This window comes from Ahaetulla prasina, chromosome 2, assembly GCF_028640845.1.
Source record: "Ahaetulla prasina isolate Xishuangbanna chromosome 2, ASM2864084v1, whole genome shotgun sequence".
Taxonomy (NCBI): Eukaryota; Metazoa; Chordata; class Lepidosauria; order Squamata; family Colubridae; genus Ahaetulla; species Ahaetulla prasina.
In genome coordinates, this window is record NC_080540.1 from 76,631,604 (window position 1) to 76,653,689 (window position 22,086).

General features: G+C 37.3%; 1 protein-coding gene across 3 annotated transcripts in view; it reads left to right on the plus strand.

The window, feature by feature from the left end:
* Positions 1-22,086, plus strand: part of CACNA2D2 (calcium voltage-gated channel auxiliary subunit alpha2delta 2) — a 663,083-nt gene that overhangs the window by 109,845 nt on the left and 531,152 nt on the right. For all 3 annotated transcript variants that reach the window (XM_058167293.1, XM_058167292.1, XM_058167291.1), the window contains exon 2: positions 17,692-17,808. In XM_058167293.1, the coding sequence (XP_058023276.1) occupies positions 17,692-17,808 (117 nt within the window). The remainder of the gene's footprint in view (positions 1-17,691; positions 17,809-22,086) is intronic.

Below are 22,086 nucleotides of genomic sequence, written 5' to 3' on the forward strand. Positions count from 1 at the left end.
ATATAGAGCAGCTTTGTGAGTTTCTGTGACAATTGCAACACTAGAAACTTTTGAGTCTACTATTCTTGAAACAACATGATGCCTCAGTCACTTCATTTGCAGTCTATTTAAATATTTTAATTCCATGTTATTCCAGCTCTGGAAATTTAAGAGATTTTTTTTTCATAAGATCAGTAGCTTCTCTTTTCTACTAGCCCAGCCTGAAAGTTTCATATTGGTTAGCAGGTGTTACTGAGATTAGTTGCAACTTTATTAAACTCTGGAGACCTGTACTATTGGTATGATCTGTAGCTGAAATGAAATGAAGTTGCATTTTTAAATTCACATATTGCTTTTCCACTGTATGGCCAATATGTAAAATTCATTTTCTTCATAATTTTAGCTGTGCTCTAATACTTTACTTGGCAGCATGAATTACAGTAATGTGCCTTGGTTATTTTATCAAATTTTATACAAAATTACTAATCATAAATATCCCAGACCAAGCAAAGTAATTACGTAAATAGTACTTAATGCAAAGTAATCTCCAAAAACTCATTTATTGCCACATTTTGACAGACATTACTTTGCAAATCTGTCAGAGTCATGGAATTCAGCACTGATGTTGGATGCTGACTTTGGACTCATTGAATAATTTGGGAGCATTTCTCAGCAAGGTTTGAAATGGAACCAACACTTAGATTATTACTGGTGGCCTTAATGAGAAGTGGAAACCATAAACACATCTTTAAGGGGAAGAGTTGATTTTTTTATTTTTGTTGAACCAATGGGTTTTCATCACTTGCAACAGTTGTATCTCTGTATGCTGGGAAAAAAATACTTTTTGCATCTTGCACATGCTTCGAAATATTTGCACTACCTTTGTTTTAAAAAGATGATCTAAACATTCCTAAATCCCTTTTATGTAGCACTCCAAAACTACTCATCCAAACTTCCAATATGATGCTTCCTGTTAAGTAACAGGTTTTGTGTTTCCAATGGCATTTCAGTTGGATACACTATTAGGCTCATCTAGCACTCAGATGAGTGTAAAGAAAAATGAAATAGATGCCTCATCATTTTGAACCACAAGGAGTAGAGAAAAAAAGAGCTACTGGAAATAATGAGGAAATGACCAGCACTGCTCACTGGTGACAGTGTTGTTGTGCCTGACATAATTTTAGATGTAATAATAATATTAATAAATGTGCCATTTATGAGTTTTCCATCCATAATTTATGAAGCATGGTAAATTGCCTTGGGAAATTAGCACCCTCTCAGACAGTTTCCAGCACATTAAACCTATGTCTGCACTGTTAAAATCCAAACATCTGTCCAAACAGTGCAGGAACAGATGCATACAATGTGGATTCAATTTGTCTTTGACCAACAGAAAACACAAGGTGGCGAAATGAGGACTGGGACTTGCATTTAACAGTGCATGTGATAAACCTCTTTGATGCAATAGCCTTCATTTTTTGTTTTAATTATTGAAGAGGAAAGAAAACATAAGAAGAAATCATCATCAAGAAAATTAATTGGTCTTCCATCATTTGTTATCTCTTATCACTTTTAATATAATAGATAATATGCTCAGGATGGGCTGAATGGATTCTTGATGCTATTTGGAAGGTTTATTCCCAAAAGGACTGCTGGAGAACTATGTTCAAATCTATGCCATTTATTGCAACCCCATGGTTTTTAGCAACTACGCATAGGCTTCTCCAACCATTTCCCACATATGTCTATCCTGGCTGGTAGATCAGTGGAAGCTGTGATTCAGCCAAATCTGAATCATAATATGTACGTATTATGTGCCCATAGTAAACATGAAACCAGCAGGTTGGATCATTTGGAGTTTGGGAATTAGATCTTAGTAACCTCCTTGGCACAGAATATTCTCTTCAAACTGAAATGTCACTTTTTGAAAACACTGCATCATTTTATTTGGGATTCAGAAATGAGCAGATAATGCCAATCCGATCTTCTCCCACATAACCTGCCTAGGTGTCAAGGAAAACTTTAAAGACTCTCTGTCTATTCACTTCCCGTGATGTAGTAGGTGAGGGCTTCTTTTGGTGAGGAGGAGGAGGAATAACGTTCTATTTATGTCACAGTTAGTAACTATTCCTGGAGTTGTATAATCTCCTCAAGCACTCTGGTGCAAGAATGCTGATGTCATGTTGTTTGGTGCTTTAGTAAGATTTGTGTGTGTGTGTGTTTTCTCCTCCTTTGTATCTGAACTCAACCTCACTTCTCTCTAATAACAGCACAGAAACTAACGATAGGTACTATTCCAGTGCCTATTTTTATATGACAGGCCCTCATGATGTTATATCTGTCTTGTCTTTAGTTACAGCTGATGCAATCTAAAATCTATACCAATTCTAAACAGAGTTTTCCCTCTTCTCCTGACAGATTTTGTGGTAGATATAACCTAAGGAAACTTCTTCAGTGATGTAATTGCAGACAATTTTAAGGCCAGATATATTCAGGGTGCTTCAGGCCATGCACCTTCTCATCTAAAACCTGGGGGCTATTTTCTAAGTCCATTCTGGTTTTGGTGGTGGCAGAAATGATTTGATCAGTAGATTTAAGTGGCTGCCTAGGAAGAATTTCCTGCTGACCGAGCATCCTGTCTCACCTTTCAGATCAGGCACAGGTCTACAGAGCTTCCAAAAAAAAAAAAAAAAAAAGCAGTAAACCAGAGTTCAAAACGAGCTTGAAAAATACCTGACAAGTGTGGAGGGTTTATGTGTGTGGCAATTGAGAAATGAAATGAGAAGTATCTCAGTTGTACCAAGCAACCGTTTCCTCTTTGTCAGCCAGGCATGTTTTAAACATGGATTTAGCATTTTTTTTTTAAAAATGTAATAAACTTTTTTTTTTAAAAAACTAGAACTTATGTCTAGAACCCATTTAGCAGTTTGAAAAAGAGGGAGCCAGCACAGGAGTGAATAGGTGGGATGTGGTGGCCGAATATCTCTTCTGACCCACTTTACTATCCCTATGTTATCTGCCTTCTGTTTTTGGGGATATTTATGTGCATAGCTTGGGTTGACTTTGCCCTGACACTCTGTGAAGCAAGAAATCATTGTCTAACATCCCACAGATCACCTACAATTTTTGATGTATGCAGTGTGGCAGAGCAATGCAATGAAGCAGGCAGACTTCTCTTTTTTTACTGGGTGACCCTATTCATCTTGAAGATCAGCTGTCTTAGTACCTGCCAACTTCAAGAAGGCCGTCATCCTTGGTATAATGTATTTCTGTATAGCTATATACAATGTAATCCCTCTTCCACTTTTGTTGGATCTGTTTCTTTTGAACATATTATATTGTTCTAATAGTATAATCCAGGGGTCTGCAAACTTGGCTCTTTTAAGATGTGTGGACTTCAACTCCCAGAGCTGCCTGAGGAACCCTGGGAGTTGAAGTCCACACATCTTTAAATAGGCAAGTTTGCAGATCCCTGGTATAATCCAATCATGGGTTGGATCCTTCAGTAATTTTGACAATATCATACCTGCTCTCATGTACTTCAAGTTCTCCCTGTTTGTTCCCTATACTTTGAGCATTAGCATACAAGACTTCTTTATGACTGGCTTTGTGTTTCTTGCTACAACTGCTGTTTTATAGTCAAGTGCCCCTTCCTTTCCCCCCCTTCCTTTCTTGTTGTCAAATTCATCGTTTTCTGGCTTATGCTTTGGGTTTGGGCTTGAAATTGGCCTCCTTACCCTCCAGTTTTAGTTTAAGGTCTTTTGAACAACTTGAACAAGATTTCTACCAAACACATTCTTCCCAGTCATTGTCTAAGAATGGAGCCCCTCTCTTGCCAGAAGTCCAATAGATAGGTAGTATAGATCATGGTCCAGAAATCTAAACTTTTCTTGACAACACCTTCCCTTGAGCCAGTGTTTACCTTTGAAATCCTTGTTCCCTCATTGGATGTTGAACATCTTTTGGAAGTATGGAGGAAACACCACCTATATTCCTAAATCTTTTGCCTTCTGCTAACTGCTTATAGTCTCTCTCTCTCTCTCTCTCTCTCTCTCTCTCTCTCTCTCTCTCTCTCTCTCTCTCTCTCTCTCTCTCTCTATATATATATATATATATATATATATATATATATATATATATATATATATATATATATATATATTCTGAGGTTTTCATGGTGTTTGTATGTAGGTCTTTGGTTATTCGGGTTTTCTCCCATGTAAAATTGGAAGTGTCTTGGCAGCGTTTGATGAAGTCTCATTCGTCATCTTCAGGCTTCAGCTTGGTGCTTCTGGGAGCAACATTGCTCCCAGAAGCATGAAGCTGAAGCCTGAAGATGACGAATGAGACTTCAAACGTCACCAAGACACTTCCAACACACACACACACACACACACACACACACACATATATATATATATATATATATATATATATATATATATATATATATATATATATATATATATATTTGGCTCCTTTTTTGTTGTGCCACTGATGCCAATGTGAAAGAGGAGAAACAAATAATAACCATTGGAGTTGAGTAAGCCTCTTAATCATGTCTGTGATCTTGGCACATGGGAAGCAACATGTTTCCCTTGATTTTCAGTTGCCATGTTGCTGATCCATGGTTTATGAAGGTTTTTTTTTAACCGAGAGAAAGTTGTTTGCCTCTAATTTATTTTACTGCTATTTTTTTGACAAAAGAAAACTCTTTACTGAAAATTTGGTTACCTCTGCTATGTTCTTTAATATCACATTTTCACATATTATTCCATTATAGATTGCCTTGGCAGTTCATATTTGAAAGGTAATAGTTTAATAATAATTTAATATAATAAAAGAACTAAAGTTTTACTAAGGCTTTATAAAGAGGTACTAATATTTTTTTAATTATTATTATTATTTATTATATTTGTATACCGCCCGTCTCCTGAAGGACTCAGGGCGGTTCACAGCCAGTAAAAAAGACAAAATACATACAATACAAATTAAAAACTATTTAAAAAACTGATTCGATAATGGCCTAAAAATTTTAAATACAGTTTAAAACCCCGTTTAAAACCCCTAATTTAAAAACCCTAGATTAAAACTATGTTCAAGCTAGTTTTACTTCAAATAATTTTGAGTCTATGCTGCTGTTTATACAACCAAGGATTGTATTAGTTTAATTTTTACACGTTATCCTCCTTAAGTACGAAAGTTATCAGTCAAAATACAAAAAAAATGCATCATGAATAAATAAATATTGAGCATTTAAGGGCAGATCAAATCTTTTAAAGTTCCAACATGCTAAAATTCTATAACCTTCTAGAAAATCCTCACTGGGGAAAATTTAACTGTCTTTTCTTTGAAAAACAATTTTAATGTTTGTCTTTACATGTGCAAATTCATATTGCCATAAACATTTACAGGAAAAAAAGGGTAAATTAGCCACTAAACCCACAGCATTAGACCAGCAGCCTATTCTTTAGTAGAGAGAGAATAATATTAACAGGGGATCAAGGTTTAATAAATAGGTATAGTAGAGGGACTAAAGAAATAATTACACAGAATTTGAAAATTTTTCTATGCAGCAGGAGAGTCTCCAAATCACAGATGGTAAAACTGATAAAAAGACTAGATTCCAAACCACTAATCAAAACAAGTATATTTGTCTCCTTTTGGAGGAAGTAGAACATGACATCTTCCTGGTTGGCCGCAGATGTTTAAAAATTCTCAAGAGGAGAGCAAGCTTCTGTTTTTCTGATTGTTCCTTCAAAATTTGCTCTTGCTTTTTCAATAACTTCAGATTCCAAAATAGTCCTCTATTTTCTTGGTCTCAAGGCCATGATAGAGATACCAAGCAGCAGCAGTATTTTATGAAACATGCAGTCTGGTTGGGGGAGGAGGGGGAGAAGCAGAATTTGGGTCAAATTGTACCAAGCCTGGGATAACCATATTTTTAAAAGAGGGAGGTAGGACAAAGGAGACATTGGAAAGAGTGCCTTTTAGTTGGAGACCTTAAGACAGGATGGATCTGGATTGGATCATGTTTCTCACTAAGGCTCTAGATAAGGCAAACAATGAACAATGGAAAAAAATGTCCTTATAGAATGGCTGTGGTGATGATTCGGTCACTGCAGAGGCATCAATGTTTACCCTCCCTTCTTTTAAAAATTGCACCAGCTTGTGGGTTCTACATTCTACAAAAATCAAGTCCGAGCACCCTCTTAGCTCCTGCTCTTTACACTCTTTCTTAGAAATATGTGCTAGACAAGCTAGAATCATGACCGTGCTTCTCAATAGCAACAGGAGGTCAGGGGAGAAAGATCGTTTTAATAATAAGAAAATGCATAAGGACATTGGGGATTTAGTAGGCATGATCGATTGTACTTAGAAGTAGAATTGCTCTCAGTGAAAGTTTCAGAATTGGCAAAAATTGTTCCCTAGAGCCTCAGCCAGGTTCCTGGTCAATAGTAAGACTAATAGAAAATATGAAGGGTAAAAGTATTGTCAAAGCTAAACAGAAATCTACTACTACGTAATACAAGGAAAGTGCAAATTCTGACATAGTTTAGGACAGTGGCAAAACAGAAACTGAAGAGACAAAGGTTTATACAGATAGTCCTCGACTTACGAGCCCAGTTGAATCTCCATTCTAAGCAAGGTAGTTGTTAAATGAGTCATGTCTCATTTTATGAACTTTTTTGTCCCCTTGATGTGCAAAGCACTGCAGTTGTTAAGTGACTCACGCAGTGGGTTTCCCCCATTGACTTTGCTTGTTGGGAACAGACTAGAAAGGTTGCAAATGGCAATCAGGTGACCTCAGGATGTTGTAACTATTCTGAATGCATTCCTGTTGCTGAGCGCTCAGATTTTGATCACATTATCGTGGGGATACTGTAGCGGTCCTAAATGTGTGAACGTGTCATAAATAATTTATTTCAGTGCTGTTGTAACTTCGAACAGTCGCTAAATGAATGACTGTAAATTGGGGACTATCTTTAGTTGATACAAAACAGCATTAAGATAACAGGATAGTCTGATACAGCCACCAGTACATTTCAGATCATTGTCTTTCTTTTTTCACATCCTTGTAGCTGCCTAATAAATCTGTAACAGATAATAGCTTGTCAGCTAGACAGTAGGCTCAGACATAAACAGAGACAGAACAATTACTCCCGTTCAAGGCGGCAGCCGGTCCAGACTTCGGCATTTAGAATTTTGCAAGTAGACAAGCTAATGGATATCTCTGATGTTTAGAAGATGGTGGCTCTGGGTTGAGCAGCTGGCTAGAGATGAATTTAGGGATTGCCCATGATGGGCCCTGAGAGCAGGTGGACATTCATGGCTAATGTATGCCTTATTTTGAGTAACAAGGAGAAACAGTGTATGTGCTCTATGAATATCTTTAAACTGTTTGGAGGGCAAAAAATGGTGAAGTCTCCCATGAGACAAATTTATTTTCAAGACATCTACAGTACTGCAGGCTTACACCAGCTTATATACATTGTAATTTTTTAGCATTGAAAAATAAATATGTCTAAGAAAGTGGTTTTTTAAAAAAACACTTCATTTTTTAAAAAGGTGAACACATTAGGCAGCTGCTCATTTATCCCTAAAACAAAAATACAGTGTGAAGAGCTCTTTTTCATAATTCATTTGTGTTCCTCGTGCCCTCCTTCCTGTCTTTACATCCAGGTGGCATTCATTGATTCCTGAGAATACACAGCTCTCCTTGGCTATTGGGGCAGATTTTTCCTACCGCTTTTCCATTTTCTTCCTCTTTATAAGTCTCTTTCATCCTAATAACTCCTTGTATTTTTTATTCCTTGTTTTTATATTGAAAGTTCACATAGAACAACAGCACTGTTATGTCCATTTGGATATTAGAACCACTGTTGGTACAGTACAGATATTTACTGTAATTGCTATTCTTCCAAAGTAGTTCAAGTAATAGTGATGGTCCCTTTCATATGCAGAGGTAATGTTCTGGATACTTGATGACATTTGAAATTAGCCAATTAGCTGGGGCTTTTAGGTGGTGGTCTAGTGGTGAAGATGCTTGCCTCTACTCAAAAGGTTGAGAGTTCAATCCTACATAGCGGCAGATGTTTCTCTCTCCTAGGACACAAAGAAAAAATATCTGCTGTGAACTTTGCATAGGCATCAGGAAGGGCATCCAGCCAGTTAAATGCTCAGCTCCATCCAGTTGTCCCAACTCTATCCTGAATAAGGACTACAGGTCATAAAATAAAGAGGGAGTCATCTAGGGCTTTTAGATCAACCTGCTGATAGGCATCAAGAAAAGGCCGTTTTGTCCATATTTGTATATATGTGCAAATAAACTTTGTTTCATATGACTGGAAGGGACCTTGGAGATCTTCTAGTCCAACCTCTTGCCCAAGGCAGATTCTTTAGTTGCAGATTAGATCTCTCGCTGATGAGCTTCCACCCTTTGCTTCCTGTCCTGCCTTCAGGTGCTGTGAAAAATAAAGAAGGGTAATAGAAATGACAGTTGTGAACTTGATATTTACAGTCCTTTGGCCAAGGATTTGGAGAAAAGGAAAATGCTGAACATGGATTATATATGAATTATTTATTTATCATTTCAGTGTTAGGTTAATTCCGCCACCTTGTACTTACAATGCTCCATTTATGCACCTGGAACGACTACTTAATTAACCAGAACTTTTTGTGCATGTTTGTGTTTGTTTGCTTCATTATAAGGACCTGTCTACATAAACGCATACATCAGTTTGTTACTCCTGCTCATGAATAATTGCTAGAATAGTTGATTGTTTATTATTTAGATATGGGAATAAAACTGCTTAAGAGTGCAAAGTACACAGAAGACAAGGTTTTTTTATGTCACGCACAAATTTATGTACTTTCTGTTCTCATAGAAAGTGGGTCTTATTGGGGGGATGATGGAGATTGGAAATGGGGAGAGCAGCTGTAGATTTTTTTTTTCTTTCCCTGCCAGTACTTAGCTCTGAGTCAGCAACATGTGCATCCTGTTTAAAATTGGCTTATTTACCTCCCTCTGAGAACAACAAGCATCTTGGATCAGCATGACTGTGACTACTGGAAGACTTTGCAATGTTGCTGCAGTTTGGTTGATGTCATAGGTGACACTGGAATTGTGCTGATCTCTGCCTCGAATTAAACTGGCTGGATTGGAGCGCTCTCAAAATCTTAACTGTTTTGTCCTTGCTCAGCATTCCTTCAAAAACATGTGCTTATTTATTCCCCTTTTCTCTTGCCTTTCTGCCATGCAACAGTTCTGTCACCACGATCTGTGTCTGTTCCTTTTTTGTACTAAATTTCACTCCATTTTCAAAATCAGTGCCACTGTGGTGATTGTTCAGGGCTTCTAATAGTGAAATCAAATGTCCCTCCTGTCCCTGCCTGTTTGAATATCCTTGCAAAGAAGTTGACATCTTATTAATGTAATAGAGACAGCACTATGATTGCAAAAGCACTATGAAATACAGGCACCAGACAATGACATTTAAGATAAGCAGGTGAGCCTGGGAAATAGATGTTGCACGGTGTTTCTTCTAGATTTTGAGAAGCACTCAATTTGGCTTTCCTGTGGTATTTTGGAAATAATATGGACACTTAAACTGTCCATTTTTATTGATTCCTGGTATTAAAAGTGATTCATGAAGTACAGTTTAATGGGGAAGAAGAGCCTATGGTCTGGATTATTCAGATGCACTGACTACTCCAAGAATTAGCAAGTTCAAATGAATGATGTCTTCCTTTTAAATTAAACTGACTAAAATATCTAAACACATTGAAGCTAGTAGTATCACAATAATTTTGAATTCTGACCTTTTAGTTTGATTATTCTTGAGAGAGCAAAGCATACATGCAGGTGCTCACTCTCTCAATTTATTAATCCTAATTTATTTCTACAAGCACTTTCTCTATAATATAGAGAATACAGTCGTACACTGCATGTAATACAGTCGTAGAGCAGCAATCCAGAATATTGGTTATTGCGCTCAGTACTATACCCTGCTACAAATTGGCCAATGCAAATTTGACAAGATTTGCACAATCTACTAAGTACAAAGATTGGGAAATATGTTATCAGAAGTATTTTGAACTTAACTGAGGCATTCTCAACCTACTCTACAATTTAAACTGTCTCAGTTCCTTGATCATAAAGTCCCGGTAAAGGTCTTCCCCATAAGTGATTTATAAATGATTTATTATTTATAGCTTTTATGTACATTGAGAGCTTATGCACCGAAGACAAATTCCTTGTGTGTCCAATCACCCTTGGCCAATAAAAATTCAATTCAATTCAATCCCACTCAGACTTTGGGGCAGGGTCCATGCCCACACCCATAATTCTATGTGCCCTGTTCCCGTGCATGTGCGTGCACCCGCCCCCTGCTTTCCCCACTCCTGGCATGCGATGGTCCGATAGGCCCGTTTTTCTCTCTCACCTGGCTCCAGAACCCTTCTAGGAATCAGGGGGCGAAAACAGCCTTCTCTACCCCCCTGGAAGTCCTCCAGAGGCCGAAAATGGCTCACTTCCCGACCCACAAATGGCAATCAGGCCATTTTCGGCCTCTGGAGGACCTCCAGGGGGGTGGGGAAGGTCGTTTTCGCTCCCCCAGATTCCTAGAGAGGCTCTGGAGCCAGGTAAGAGAAAAACAGGCCTCCCCCCCCCGAGGCCTCTGGAGGCAGGAAACAGCCTGTTTCCCTACTTCTGGTGGGCCCAGAAGGCCCAAAAATCAGCTGGTGCTGAGCTCGCGTGCCCACTGATATGGCTATGTGTGCCACCTGTGGTATGCATGCCATAGGTTCACCATCACGGTCCTACAAGATTCTCAACTGGAAGCAGAAATCTAATTTTCAACTATACTAACAAGTAAGAACCTAGAAGTAGAGAGGAGCTGACTTTCATTTCATTCCTCCTAGATAGAAAGAAGTATGAAATGATGATAATCTCTGTGAGGGAAATAGGCATTTTCTGTGATGATAGATAGAAGATAGATAGATAGATAGATAGATAGATAGATAGATAGATAGATAGATAGATAGATAGATAGATAGATAGAAAGAATTAGAAATTGGTAAACATTTCAGAATTTCTCTATTCAAGGTTTTAAAAAAGTAGGAGAAAGTGAAACGTACAAGGAGATCTCAACCTGCTTTCTTACCTCTACAGATGCCAACTCAATTATTCAGAAAGATTTCGCAAAATGTATTGGGAATAGTAAACTTACAATAATAATTACAACATTAATTACAACAACTATAAGAGAGGCTACAAGTTTTAAAGACTCAAGAAAATCCATCCATTTCATCCTGTAACTATATGCTGAAAACATATAGAGGAATGCTGGACGGAAATAAAATGAGCAGGATCTTTAAATTGGAGGAAGGAATATCCATAATATATGCTGTACTGGATGCAACTTTAGTAAGTGAAAATGAACTCCAAGCTCTAGTGATGAAATTCGAGATAACTACCTTTAGAATTGGTGCTTAGTTATTGAAATGTTGGATAGTTTATGCCTTTTTGGATTGACTGTCAACAGCAGAAAATCCACAAATCAAGAAATATGCCTCAGACTGGTGTACCTCTGGAGTAGCAATTTTTTGATGCGTTGATGGGCCTATAGTTAGAAAAATCAGAATTGTGCAGGCAATGGATATAAAAGCTGGAGTCTGAAGAAGCAGGATAGAAATAGTATTGATGCTTTTGAACTTTTGGAGAAGACATCTGAAAACATCATGGACGAAGTAGTACCTATTTATCTACTCGCATTTAACATGCTTTTGAACTGCTAGGTGGGTAGGAGCTGAAGTGAGTGGCAGGAGCTCATCCCACCGTACAGTAGCTGAGTCTCAAACTCGGACTACCCAATTGTCAAGCCTCCATTCTAACCACAGAGCCACTACACCCTGCAGTTGAGGCACAAATGGCTCAAATTGTCATATTAGCCAAAGACAGAGCCTCTGAGGAGTCTTGGGAAAGATGGAAGGAAGGGGAAGATGATAATAACCAGCAACAAAATGGATGGACTCAATTATAATAGCAATGAGTACATGACTGTGAGACATGAATGTCTGGGTTGGAGATAGTTCATCATGGAGAAGTTCATGTTACAATGAATTGATACTGACTTGATGGCACATAATCAATCATTCTATGACATTGAATAAGAAAGACAGGCAGACCTTGAAAAAAGTGCAGCATTTTGATATTGCAATGTGGTTATTGTTAAAAGAACTGAAAGACCAGCTTAAGGGCAGATCATTGTGGAGGAAATCCATATGGTTCCTAAGAGTCAACACCGACCTGATGGCACACGGTTGATCAATAATATTTTTTCAATAAAACTTATTTGAAAGCAAATTAATTCTTATTTGCGCGTACCATTTATCTATGTTATTCTATGAGTAAATTGGAAAAATAGAGGAAAACAAGAATTTTTTTTTCTGCCTTTGAGATGTTATTTCTGATTGGTCACATATATATGATTAATCATTCAGGATTATTAAACCTCAATGTAACCTAGAGATGGCTTTTTTGCTTTTTCATTGATTGATTGACAGTTTACCTTTATTATATAGATTCTGAATAGTAAGCTTCAATTCAATCTGCAATAACATTAAAGCAATCAGAATTAACAATAAATTGCCCATGATGGTTGCCCTGAAAATATACAAATATAATAAAATATAATAAATAAATATAATAAATATAATAAATACAAATATTTGTATACAAATATTATATTTGTATACAAATATAATAAATAAATAAATAAATAAATAAAATCACTTAGAGTCAAAAGTCCAATGGTAAATTGTATTGAGGCCAGTGAAATGCACTTTTGAATAGGTATGTATAGATTTGAGCTGACTATCTTTTTCATTCCCATAGTAAGAAAACAAGATCAGCTGTATGTTTTTTTAAAGTCCTTCAGAAATAACCTTGCCAATAGTACTGCAAATGTGGCTGTTTTTCTTGTACCATTTTTAAAGTTATAAAAATTGAAGATGTTCTCACAGAACAGTTAGTGAAACGATTTCTTTTCTCAGAAATGATTGGGAAATGCACAGCACTTTGAGCTTTTACAAGCTTTGCATAAAAGAAGAAGCCTACTGAGAACATTCAAATTTTGTAGAAGTTGTAAAAATATTTGGAAGTAGTAGGCATTTCACTCCCTGCCTGGTATTCTCATTTTAGCTGCTTGAAATGATTTGGTGGAGTCTTCTTCTTTATTACTTCTTGCCACATATATATTTTGGCTTTTCAAATTTTGATATTTTAAGTTGCCCCCATTTCTCCTTTCCTGTTTCTTAGATCATAAAACTCTATTGTTTCTCATCATCCATACTGATTTTGCCAGTGACATATCCAGTTCAACAGCCTGCTCTGTTCACCCAACAATTGACAATGAAATACAAGGTCGTCTCTAAGAGGCCTTAGAGATGTTTAAGGCGAGGTATCACTGAAGACTTAATCATACATTAGTTTGTTTGATCTGCTTTTAAGTTAGGGCCTCTTACCACCACATGTAGTAGCAAATTCCGTAGTTTAATTGTGCAAGATGTATGTCCTTTTGCCTGTCTTGAATTTCCCAATATTCAGCTTTATTGTAGAGCTTCAGGCTCTAATATATGAAAGAATAAGAAAAAAACCCCTTATCTGTTTTCTCCATGCAGTTCATAATTTTATGAGCATATACTTCCGCTGACTAATCTTTTTTCCCCTAAACTTAAAAAGGCTCAGTTATTGTAACCTTATCTTGGAGGAGAGTTGACCCAACTCCCTATCAGTTCTTTACTTTTTCCAATTCTACTATATACTTTTTGAGATGCAGCAATTGTTCCACAGAGTATTTCTAGTATGTCCGCAATCTTCTTATAGAAATTGATAACTGAAAAAGTATAATACTGATGTTTATTTTTTTATCTTTATCATCTTTTTTTGTGTTTTTCACAGTTGACTACCTCAGGTTGACATTTTCATTAAATTTACCTATCATGGCCCCAAGATCTGTAACTCATACACTGCCATTGGATAGATATAGTTATTTTTTCCATGAGCACCATTTTGTGTTTATATTAAAACATTTTCATGCTGTTGCTATTTATCCAGCTTGGAGAAAGCCCTTCTGGAGCACTTTGCAATCTGTTTATTTTTATTACTTTGCATAATTTGGTCTGATCAGCAAACATGGCCATTTCACTACTCACAAATAACTTTAGATTAAGGGTGGCCAAGCCGTGTTTCTAACCATGTTGCTGAATTACAGTTTTCCATGTGTTTTGCCATTAAATATTGTGAAAGTTATAGCTGAACAACACCTGGAGGGGAAGAGGCTCCCTACCTGCTTCACTTGTTAAAAACACACTAACTTCAGACAAATTCTTGTCTCTACTTCCTGCTCATTAATTTCATGTCATTTATTTATCTATAGATATTTATTAAGAAATAAAGCCCAGTATATAATGTTGCCTAGATCTGTATTCAAGTTTTATTTGTAGACAACACAATAACTAGCAGTAGTGACATACTCATTGAAATAGTTACTGACAACAGAAGCATTTTCTCTGGATTTATATTCATACTGCTGGCTGATTCATAAGATATATCTGTTTTGCAATGGTAACCATACTTATTTTCATATAGTGGTTGTCATCATTCCCAGATAGCTCCCGTAATCCCTGGCCAGAAAGATACATGTACAAAAAACTATAATAGGTAAATGTTTCATCTATAAAAGGCAGCATCTTCCTTTCTTACGTTTAAAGAAGCATATACAGAATTGCTCCCAAAGATTGAAAGCATCAGGGCCTAATGGGGCAAATAGACAGCATAGTCTACAATAGTTTATTTTTTTTCTGGATAAAATCAGCAATAGCCAGTGGGAAGAGATTTGGCATTTCATAATAGGAAAATGCTGGTGTCAGGATGCCCTCTGCATCCATGATTTTGTTCTTGAAGGTTGTTCCTTTTTCTTTTGCTTCCCAAATTGCTGCTGCTCAGTTGGAGCTGCTGTGCCTTCAAAACACATTACTTTGTTATGCTGTTACGCAAAGAAAAATAAGAGAAGGGAAGAGAGACCATAAGAATCCATTATACCATGTTCTCTGATATTAAATGGTTTTGTATTGTATTTTTTCCATCCTCTGGCATGTACAGCTTGCTGTTTGACAAGGGGAAAGTCTAAGATTGGTATTCAGGAACATCAATTCACCTCCAGCTGCCCTTATATTATCACGAAGGAACAGCCTTTCCACACAGCAGGTCAAAGGCATTTTTTAGAACGACGTGGAAGGAACAGCCTTTTCACACAGCAGGTCAAAGGCAGTTTTTAGAAAAGCATGGAAGAGGCCCACTGCCAGAAACAACATTGGATAAATATTCAGTGTTGGGTATTTGCATCTTTCCATAAGCTACTTAGGCTACAGTGTTCAAAAATCTATTTCTGAAACGGCTACGCAAAGCTTGCCTTTATTTTGAAACAATAATATTATTCGTGCATTGTACAAAGTCTGTGGAAAGATAGATGCAATGCAGAAATAGTAAGGCCTGTCTGTTTTATCTGTACTTACCTACCATATAGCCAGACTACTATTTGCACATTGAATTGCACATTGTGTCTTTGATGTGTGTTGATAATTTATAGCTTCTCAGACTGATGCCCTCCAGATTTTTTTTCTCATACACATCCATTTTTTGTCTGGCATAGATAGAAGGTTACATATTATTGCCATTTAACAGAGTTGAGGTTTTTCTCAGCATGGATTCAGTCTTGCTGCTTTCTGCAGCCAGATTTGCAGGCCATTTGGTGCCATAGTTTGTTTTCCCTATGGTATGCTATGTAAGTCACAAATTTTCTTGGATTAATGCAATGTGTGAGTTCAGGCTGTTTTACAATCTTGGAGTCCTCTTGGTTGCCATCTTCTATATCAGTGTTTGCCAACTTGCTGCTCTCTATGTCTGTTGGACCACGAATTCCATAATTTGATTCATGGCTACACTGATTTGGAATTAAAGAGTTTCTTAGGGTAATTGGATAGATAATAGCTGGATAATACTAATTGGAAATTACAGGGAATACAGTTCAACATGTAGAATGCACCGTGTTGGAGAGGGTAGTTTTTGTAAATTTGTGTGTGTATTTTTGTATATGCAAAGACATAAGTGAAGAGAAACTAATTCTAAGACTTCATGATAAGGATGTGGGTGGAGACCGTTACCTTGCTGAACTAATTGGTTTTTCTGATGCAAATTACAGTCCTATTGCCACTAGTACTTCAAGTGCTATGATAGCAATGGTCTGTAGATAGTATAAAAATTGAGACAGCTTGCTGTTGCATGATTTCCATTTATTTACTCTAAATATTTTCCCTCTTTTTTTCTTACAGACTTTTAATCATATTAGTCTGTTTCAGTGTCTGTTTTGAGCTTCGCTGGCTGTGCCACCACCTTCAGCTATGTACCATCTGCTGCTAGTCTCAATATCCACTGAATTATATGCACAGTGGGAGAGATGAGGGCAATGTGCTAGGTTTCAACCACTGGATTGGGAATATGTGGGATTTCGCAGAATACTTTTCTGATTAAGGCTTGGGGGCACGCCATAAATATCCTGAGAAAATGAGAATCTCAATTTCAAAGGTTTCCGACCACATGGCACGCTCAGCTTGTAAAAGTGGAAGGATGTTCTGAAAAGCAAAAATCACAGAAATTAAATAACTGGCCAGGCACTCAAATACTCAAAAAACCTTGTGTTTCTATATCTACGGTATTTCTTTTTACATCCTCTGCACCTTTGACCTTAACTGTCTGTCTGGATATTGTAAATCCATCTTTATTGCCTTCTCTTTTATAATACTGCAGTTATACATTTATTTATTTGTTTATTTCTTCAAATCTATGGCCACCCGTCTCAGTCAATGACTGGGTAGCTTATAATTCTGAAAAGATATGATTTTTTAAAAAAATGAAAACAATAAAAATAGTAAAAAACATTAAAAACATCCAATTCAACATAGTCAAGAGCAAGATATTTGAACATATGAATATCTTACTACTATAAATGCACGTGTATCAATATCTATACATATATACTGTATATGTATAGATATTGAGCTATAGGTAGATATAAATAGTGTGTAGAGTCAGTGTAGTATAGTGGTTAAGGTATTGGACGAGGAAGGGAGGGGAGGAGAAAATTAGGTTATACTTGTGATTTCTTCCATTAGACACAGAAGCTGGCTTGGTGGGCCAATCACTCTGTCCCAGAGAGTGGGAGACCTGGGCTGAGAGGTTGGGAAGCTTCTATCTTTCATACCTGCATTGCTAGATTAATCAGCTACTGAAGGTTATTTCAGAGGAGAGTCCTTCATCCTGCAATGAGTTAAGTTTACCTAATGTTTAAAATTAGATATAAAATCTGTGAGATGTAAGTTGCTTTTTTCACAAGACACTGCAGTGAGAAAAAGGTCCCTGCAAGGAATGCTAAGATATTAAACATATGAGAAAAAATATGAGTGAAAAAAACTGTCCATAGGCAATTGTTTGGTTTAAGAATTGTATTATAGATTGCTCATGGTATTTCCAACTCTGAACGTTTACTATATTCTATTCTTAGTGGTTTCTTTTCCTTTTCCAGAAGTATTTTGTAGAAGGTTTGAATTTGTGGGTGCTCCAATTTCTTTCTTTGTTCATCTTTTCAACAGATCTATGATGAGAAGAAGAATTTATTTGAAGTAAGAGACAACATCCCTGAAAAAATCGTGGAGAAAGTGGCAGGGGACATTGAGAATCTCCTGGCCAAGAAAGTCCAAGCTTTAAAGGTAACATGGTTCCTGAGTTTCAGTGTATCTGATGAAACAGGCAGGAAGCAAGCAATCAAATTGGTACCTATGATGATGATGTTCTGATATACCCAGGAAATTGATTGATTCTTTATTACAAGTTTTAACAGAATGTTTCTTAGAAATGGGTAATGTTAAACAAAGTGCTTGCACAGCCCTTCCAAATATTTTCTCCTTTGCATCTCTCACATAGACAACATAGACAATTAAAGATCCTGTGAAATGTTTCTGGTAGCCCTTTCTTCTGTAAGCAGTCTAAACTCTCTCAGGCTCCAGCCTACTTTGGGCTCTTCAAATGAGTGGCCTTTTCTGCTCCTTTGGAAGGATATTTTGCAAAATGTGAGTGTATAATGGGGGAATGAAGCAGAGAATAATAGCAATTGTCTGCAGTTAAATCTGGGCTTTCAAGTAGGTTTTCAACTTTTCATTTTATATAATTTCCTTTCTTGTTATACAGTGCCAGAGTGGATCAGCATGTTTAAAGCTCTAATATTAGATGGACCTGACTTTTCCTGTGACAACGTTCAATATGTACATTTTCTGTTTTATCTTCTCCGCTTAGATATCACACTGAGGATTCTCAGTTAGTAAATCGCTTTTATATGTGCATATATTTGCATAGTTTAATTGCCTCAACATTATCAGATATTAAATTGTTTGTTATTATGACCTGTTTGTGACTTCCAAGAAACCTTGTGGCCATAGTAGTTCATGATGCTAAAAAATAGAATAGCAATAGTAATAATATATATATATATATATTAAAGCAATAATAATATGTATCAATTTTGGTAAAGCCATATTTATTTCATAGGCACATCAACTTTTCAATCTGTAAAACCAAAACTCTAAAGGAATAGCAAAACAGTGTATGGTAGTGACAGTTTCAGAATGTAGATTAAAATCAATCAGATCCTTTAGAAAGATAGGCAAAAACAATACAATAAAGTGCATAAAGATTAAAGTACAATTATGCAAAACTGCAATCAGCTTCAGTCATCTTGGCAATTGGCATTTTCAAAGCTCAGCAGTAGTTCAGGTCGCATCATTTCCTCCTCTCTTTTAACTAGGTCAGTCTTTCTATATGCTACCTTCTTTCCCAAGTAATTTAAAGAGACAATCATATACAAATCTCCTTGAAGAATAAGCTCTCTAAAACTCAGCGGGACTCAGTTTCTCGGAATACATGCATGGGGGCAACTGGCTACTACTGGTATCTTCACACATCATCTGTGTTCAAGGCCAGATGCTAAATTATGAGAGAGGGAGAGATTATGTGCTATGATCTGATCCTGCTCCATCCCAGAATTAGGAGTAAAGTGTGATGCTTGAAATCTTGAAAACCCCAAGGCTACAAGATTTGCACCAGGCACCCAGAATGAATGTGCACTCTACTCCTGTACATCTTTAGTGCACAACTAAATCAATTGAGGGCCTCAATTAATTGGTGGTTGTCTTAGCTGAAGTTTCAGCTCTGCTCAAAGTCAGTCCACATGAAAAGCTCCAGCATACAAAACAGTCTGCTTAGTTTAATAGAATAGAATAGAATAGAATTTTATTGGCCAAGTGTGATTGGACACACAAGGAATTTGTCTTGGTGCATCTGCTCTCAATGTATATAAAGGAAAAGATACCTTCATCAAGGTACAACACTTACAACACTTAATGATGGTCATAGGGTACAAATTTAACACTTAATGATAGTCATAGGATGCAAATAAGCAATTTGGAAACAATCAATATCAATATAAATTATAAGTATACCAGCAACAAAGTTACAGTCATACAGTCATAAGTGGAAGGAGATGGGTGATGGGAACGATGAGAAGATTAATAGTGCAAATTTAGTAAATAGTTTGACAGTGTTGAAGGAATTATTTGTTTAGCAGAGTGATGGCGTTCAGGAAAAAACTGTTCTTGTGTCTAGTCGTTCTGGTGTCCAGTGCTCAATAGCGTCATTTGAGGGTAGGAGTTGAAACAGTTTATGTCCAGGATGTGAGGGATCTGTAAATATTTTCACGGCCCTCTTCTTGATTCATGCAGTATACAGGTCCTCAATGGAAGGCAGGTTGGTAGCAATTCTTTTTTCTGCAGTTCTAATTATCCTCTGAAGTCTGTGTCTGTCTTGTTTGGTTGCAGAACCAAACCAGACAGTTATAGAGGTGCAAATGACAGACTCAATAATTCCTCTGTAGAACTGGATCAGCGGCTCCTTGGGCAGTTTGAGCTTTCTGAGTTGGCACAGAAAGAACATTCTTTGTTGTCCTTTTTGTCCTGTTGATGTTTTTGATGTTAGCTGTCCATTTGAGATCTTGCGATATGGTAGAACCTAGAAATTTGAAGGTTTCTACTGTTGATACTGTGTTGTCTAGTATTGTGAGAGGTAATTTTTTTCTTTTCTTTATTTCCCACTGTACCAGTGACCAATTAAATTTTTTTAAAATATCGTTGAATCTGTGGATTGATTCTTTTACTTAATGACCACTAGGTGGGAACAGAAAGGTTAGAGCATTGTGTCTTCTGGCTGCCACCTAGTGGTCATCCAGATTTTTGCTGAGCTGCAGGTACTGAAAAACTGGCATTTGAGAAAGAGGGTCCACTGTGAGAACTGTAAATTGTAAACCAAGAACCTAATATGAAGAGAGAAGGCAAGGAACTTGTGCTTCCTTAGGAGCAGCAACTGCTGGGAAGAGAATTCCTAATTACACAGGCAACAGCACAGCAAGTGCCAAACTTTTTCATTTACATTTCAACTACATGTATTAAGTCATGCATAGGATGGGCATGCTCAAAGGTTTTATGCCCTCTAGATCCAAAAGCTGATCCATACATTTAAAAAGGAAAAGGAGCTGCAAAGTTCCAGATTCCCTTGAGGCCAAAAGAAGAGTATGGGTAGGTAAAGAAATCAGGGGCCAGAGTGAAGAGACTGGATTCATAGGAAACCACTTGGAGTGAGAAGATTGCTGATATGACGTATATTGTTTCCCTGACTGCATATTAATATATTCTACATTGGCTGCACATAGTCCCTTCTGGCAGGATATTAAGGAAAACATTACCTCAGAGCATGTTGCAGTACCTTAAAGTGTCCCTGGACCAACTCAGCTACCCATAGAGCAGTGGTGAAATGCACTTACCTTCACTACTGGTTCGGGAGTGTGAGCATGAGCAGAGGGTCAAAACTGGGACATAATGATGTCCCGGCGGATGGGCAGAGCCTCCCGCCACTGGTGCTACTGGTTCACACGGGCCAGATAGAGCCAGCTGGATTTCACCACTCCCATAGAGGCATGCAGACTGGGGGAACATTAGTAGGCCATCCTCAGGCCAAGAAAAGAAGGATGTGTTGATGTTCTCCATATCAGTAGATTTGTCTCATAAATTGTACTCACATTTTTCTTTGTAGCCACGTTAACTTTTTCAGCACATTTCAAAGAAAGGCAGTGTCTTTAATATTAATAATTACTATTAATATTACTATTAATCCTTGCCAAACTTTTACTCATATGTATGCAATCGGCATAATAGATACGACATTGTACAATACCAGAACCAATTCCATCCCATCCAGCAGAAATATATAGAGTATGATCCTCCAGTGTTCATTCTGCAGCATCTCTCCTATTGGTAAATAAAAGTTTAGTGCCCTCCCCCTTATTCCTTGGATATTTTTAAACAAGGGTTTTACCTCTTAGTCCCTCTCCAAATGGATCCTAGTCCCACCACTTTTGGAGTGTGGCCCTTGGCATGCCTCACAAGGCTTGGCAACATGACTTGAACTCTGCATATCTCTATCCTACCACGAATATGGCGCTTCCGATCCCCCACTCCCCTACCCCGTTTTCAGCTCCGTGTTGAAAATAGTATTTTTCAGTGTTCAAGGTTGCTTTCTGGTTTGTCTGCTGAGCTTTCTTCAAGCACTGTGCTCTGACCTGGCAGTGTGCAGAGACAGGACCACCTTCTTATCTGGGTCGGTGGTTATCACTCTGTAGCAGCCTAATCTTGGCTGCAGCTACTCTCACCGCGGTATTTTAGTAGCATAGTGGTCATGGCACCTGCTTGATATATAGAGGGCTCAAAACCCAGCATAGCTACCTATTTATTTGTTGGTTTTAATTTTTTTAATAAGTCCACTGATCCACCATTTAAGCTGTTTTCCCAGTTACCTTTGAAAGAAAGATTACATTCCAGTTCTTAAATAAGCCAGATGAATAAGTACTGCAGTTACAATTTACTACCATAAGTACATGGAAAACA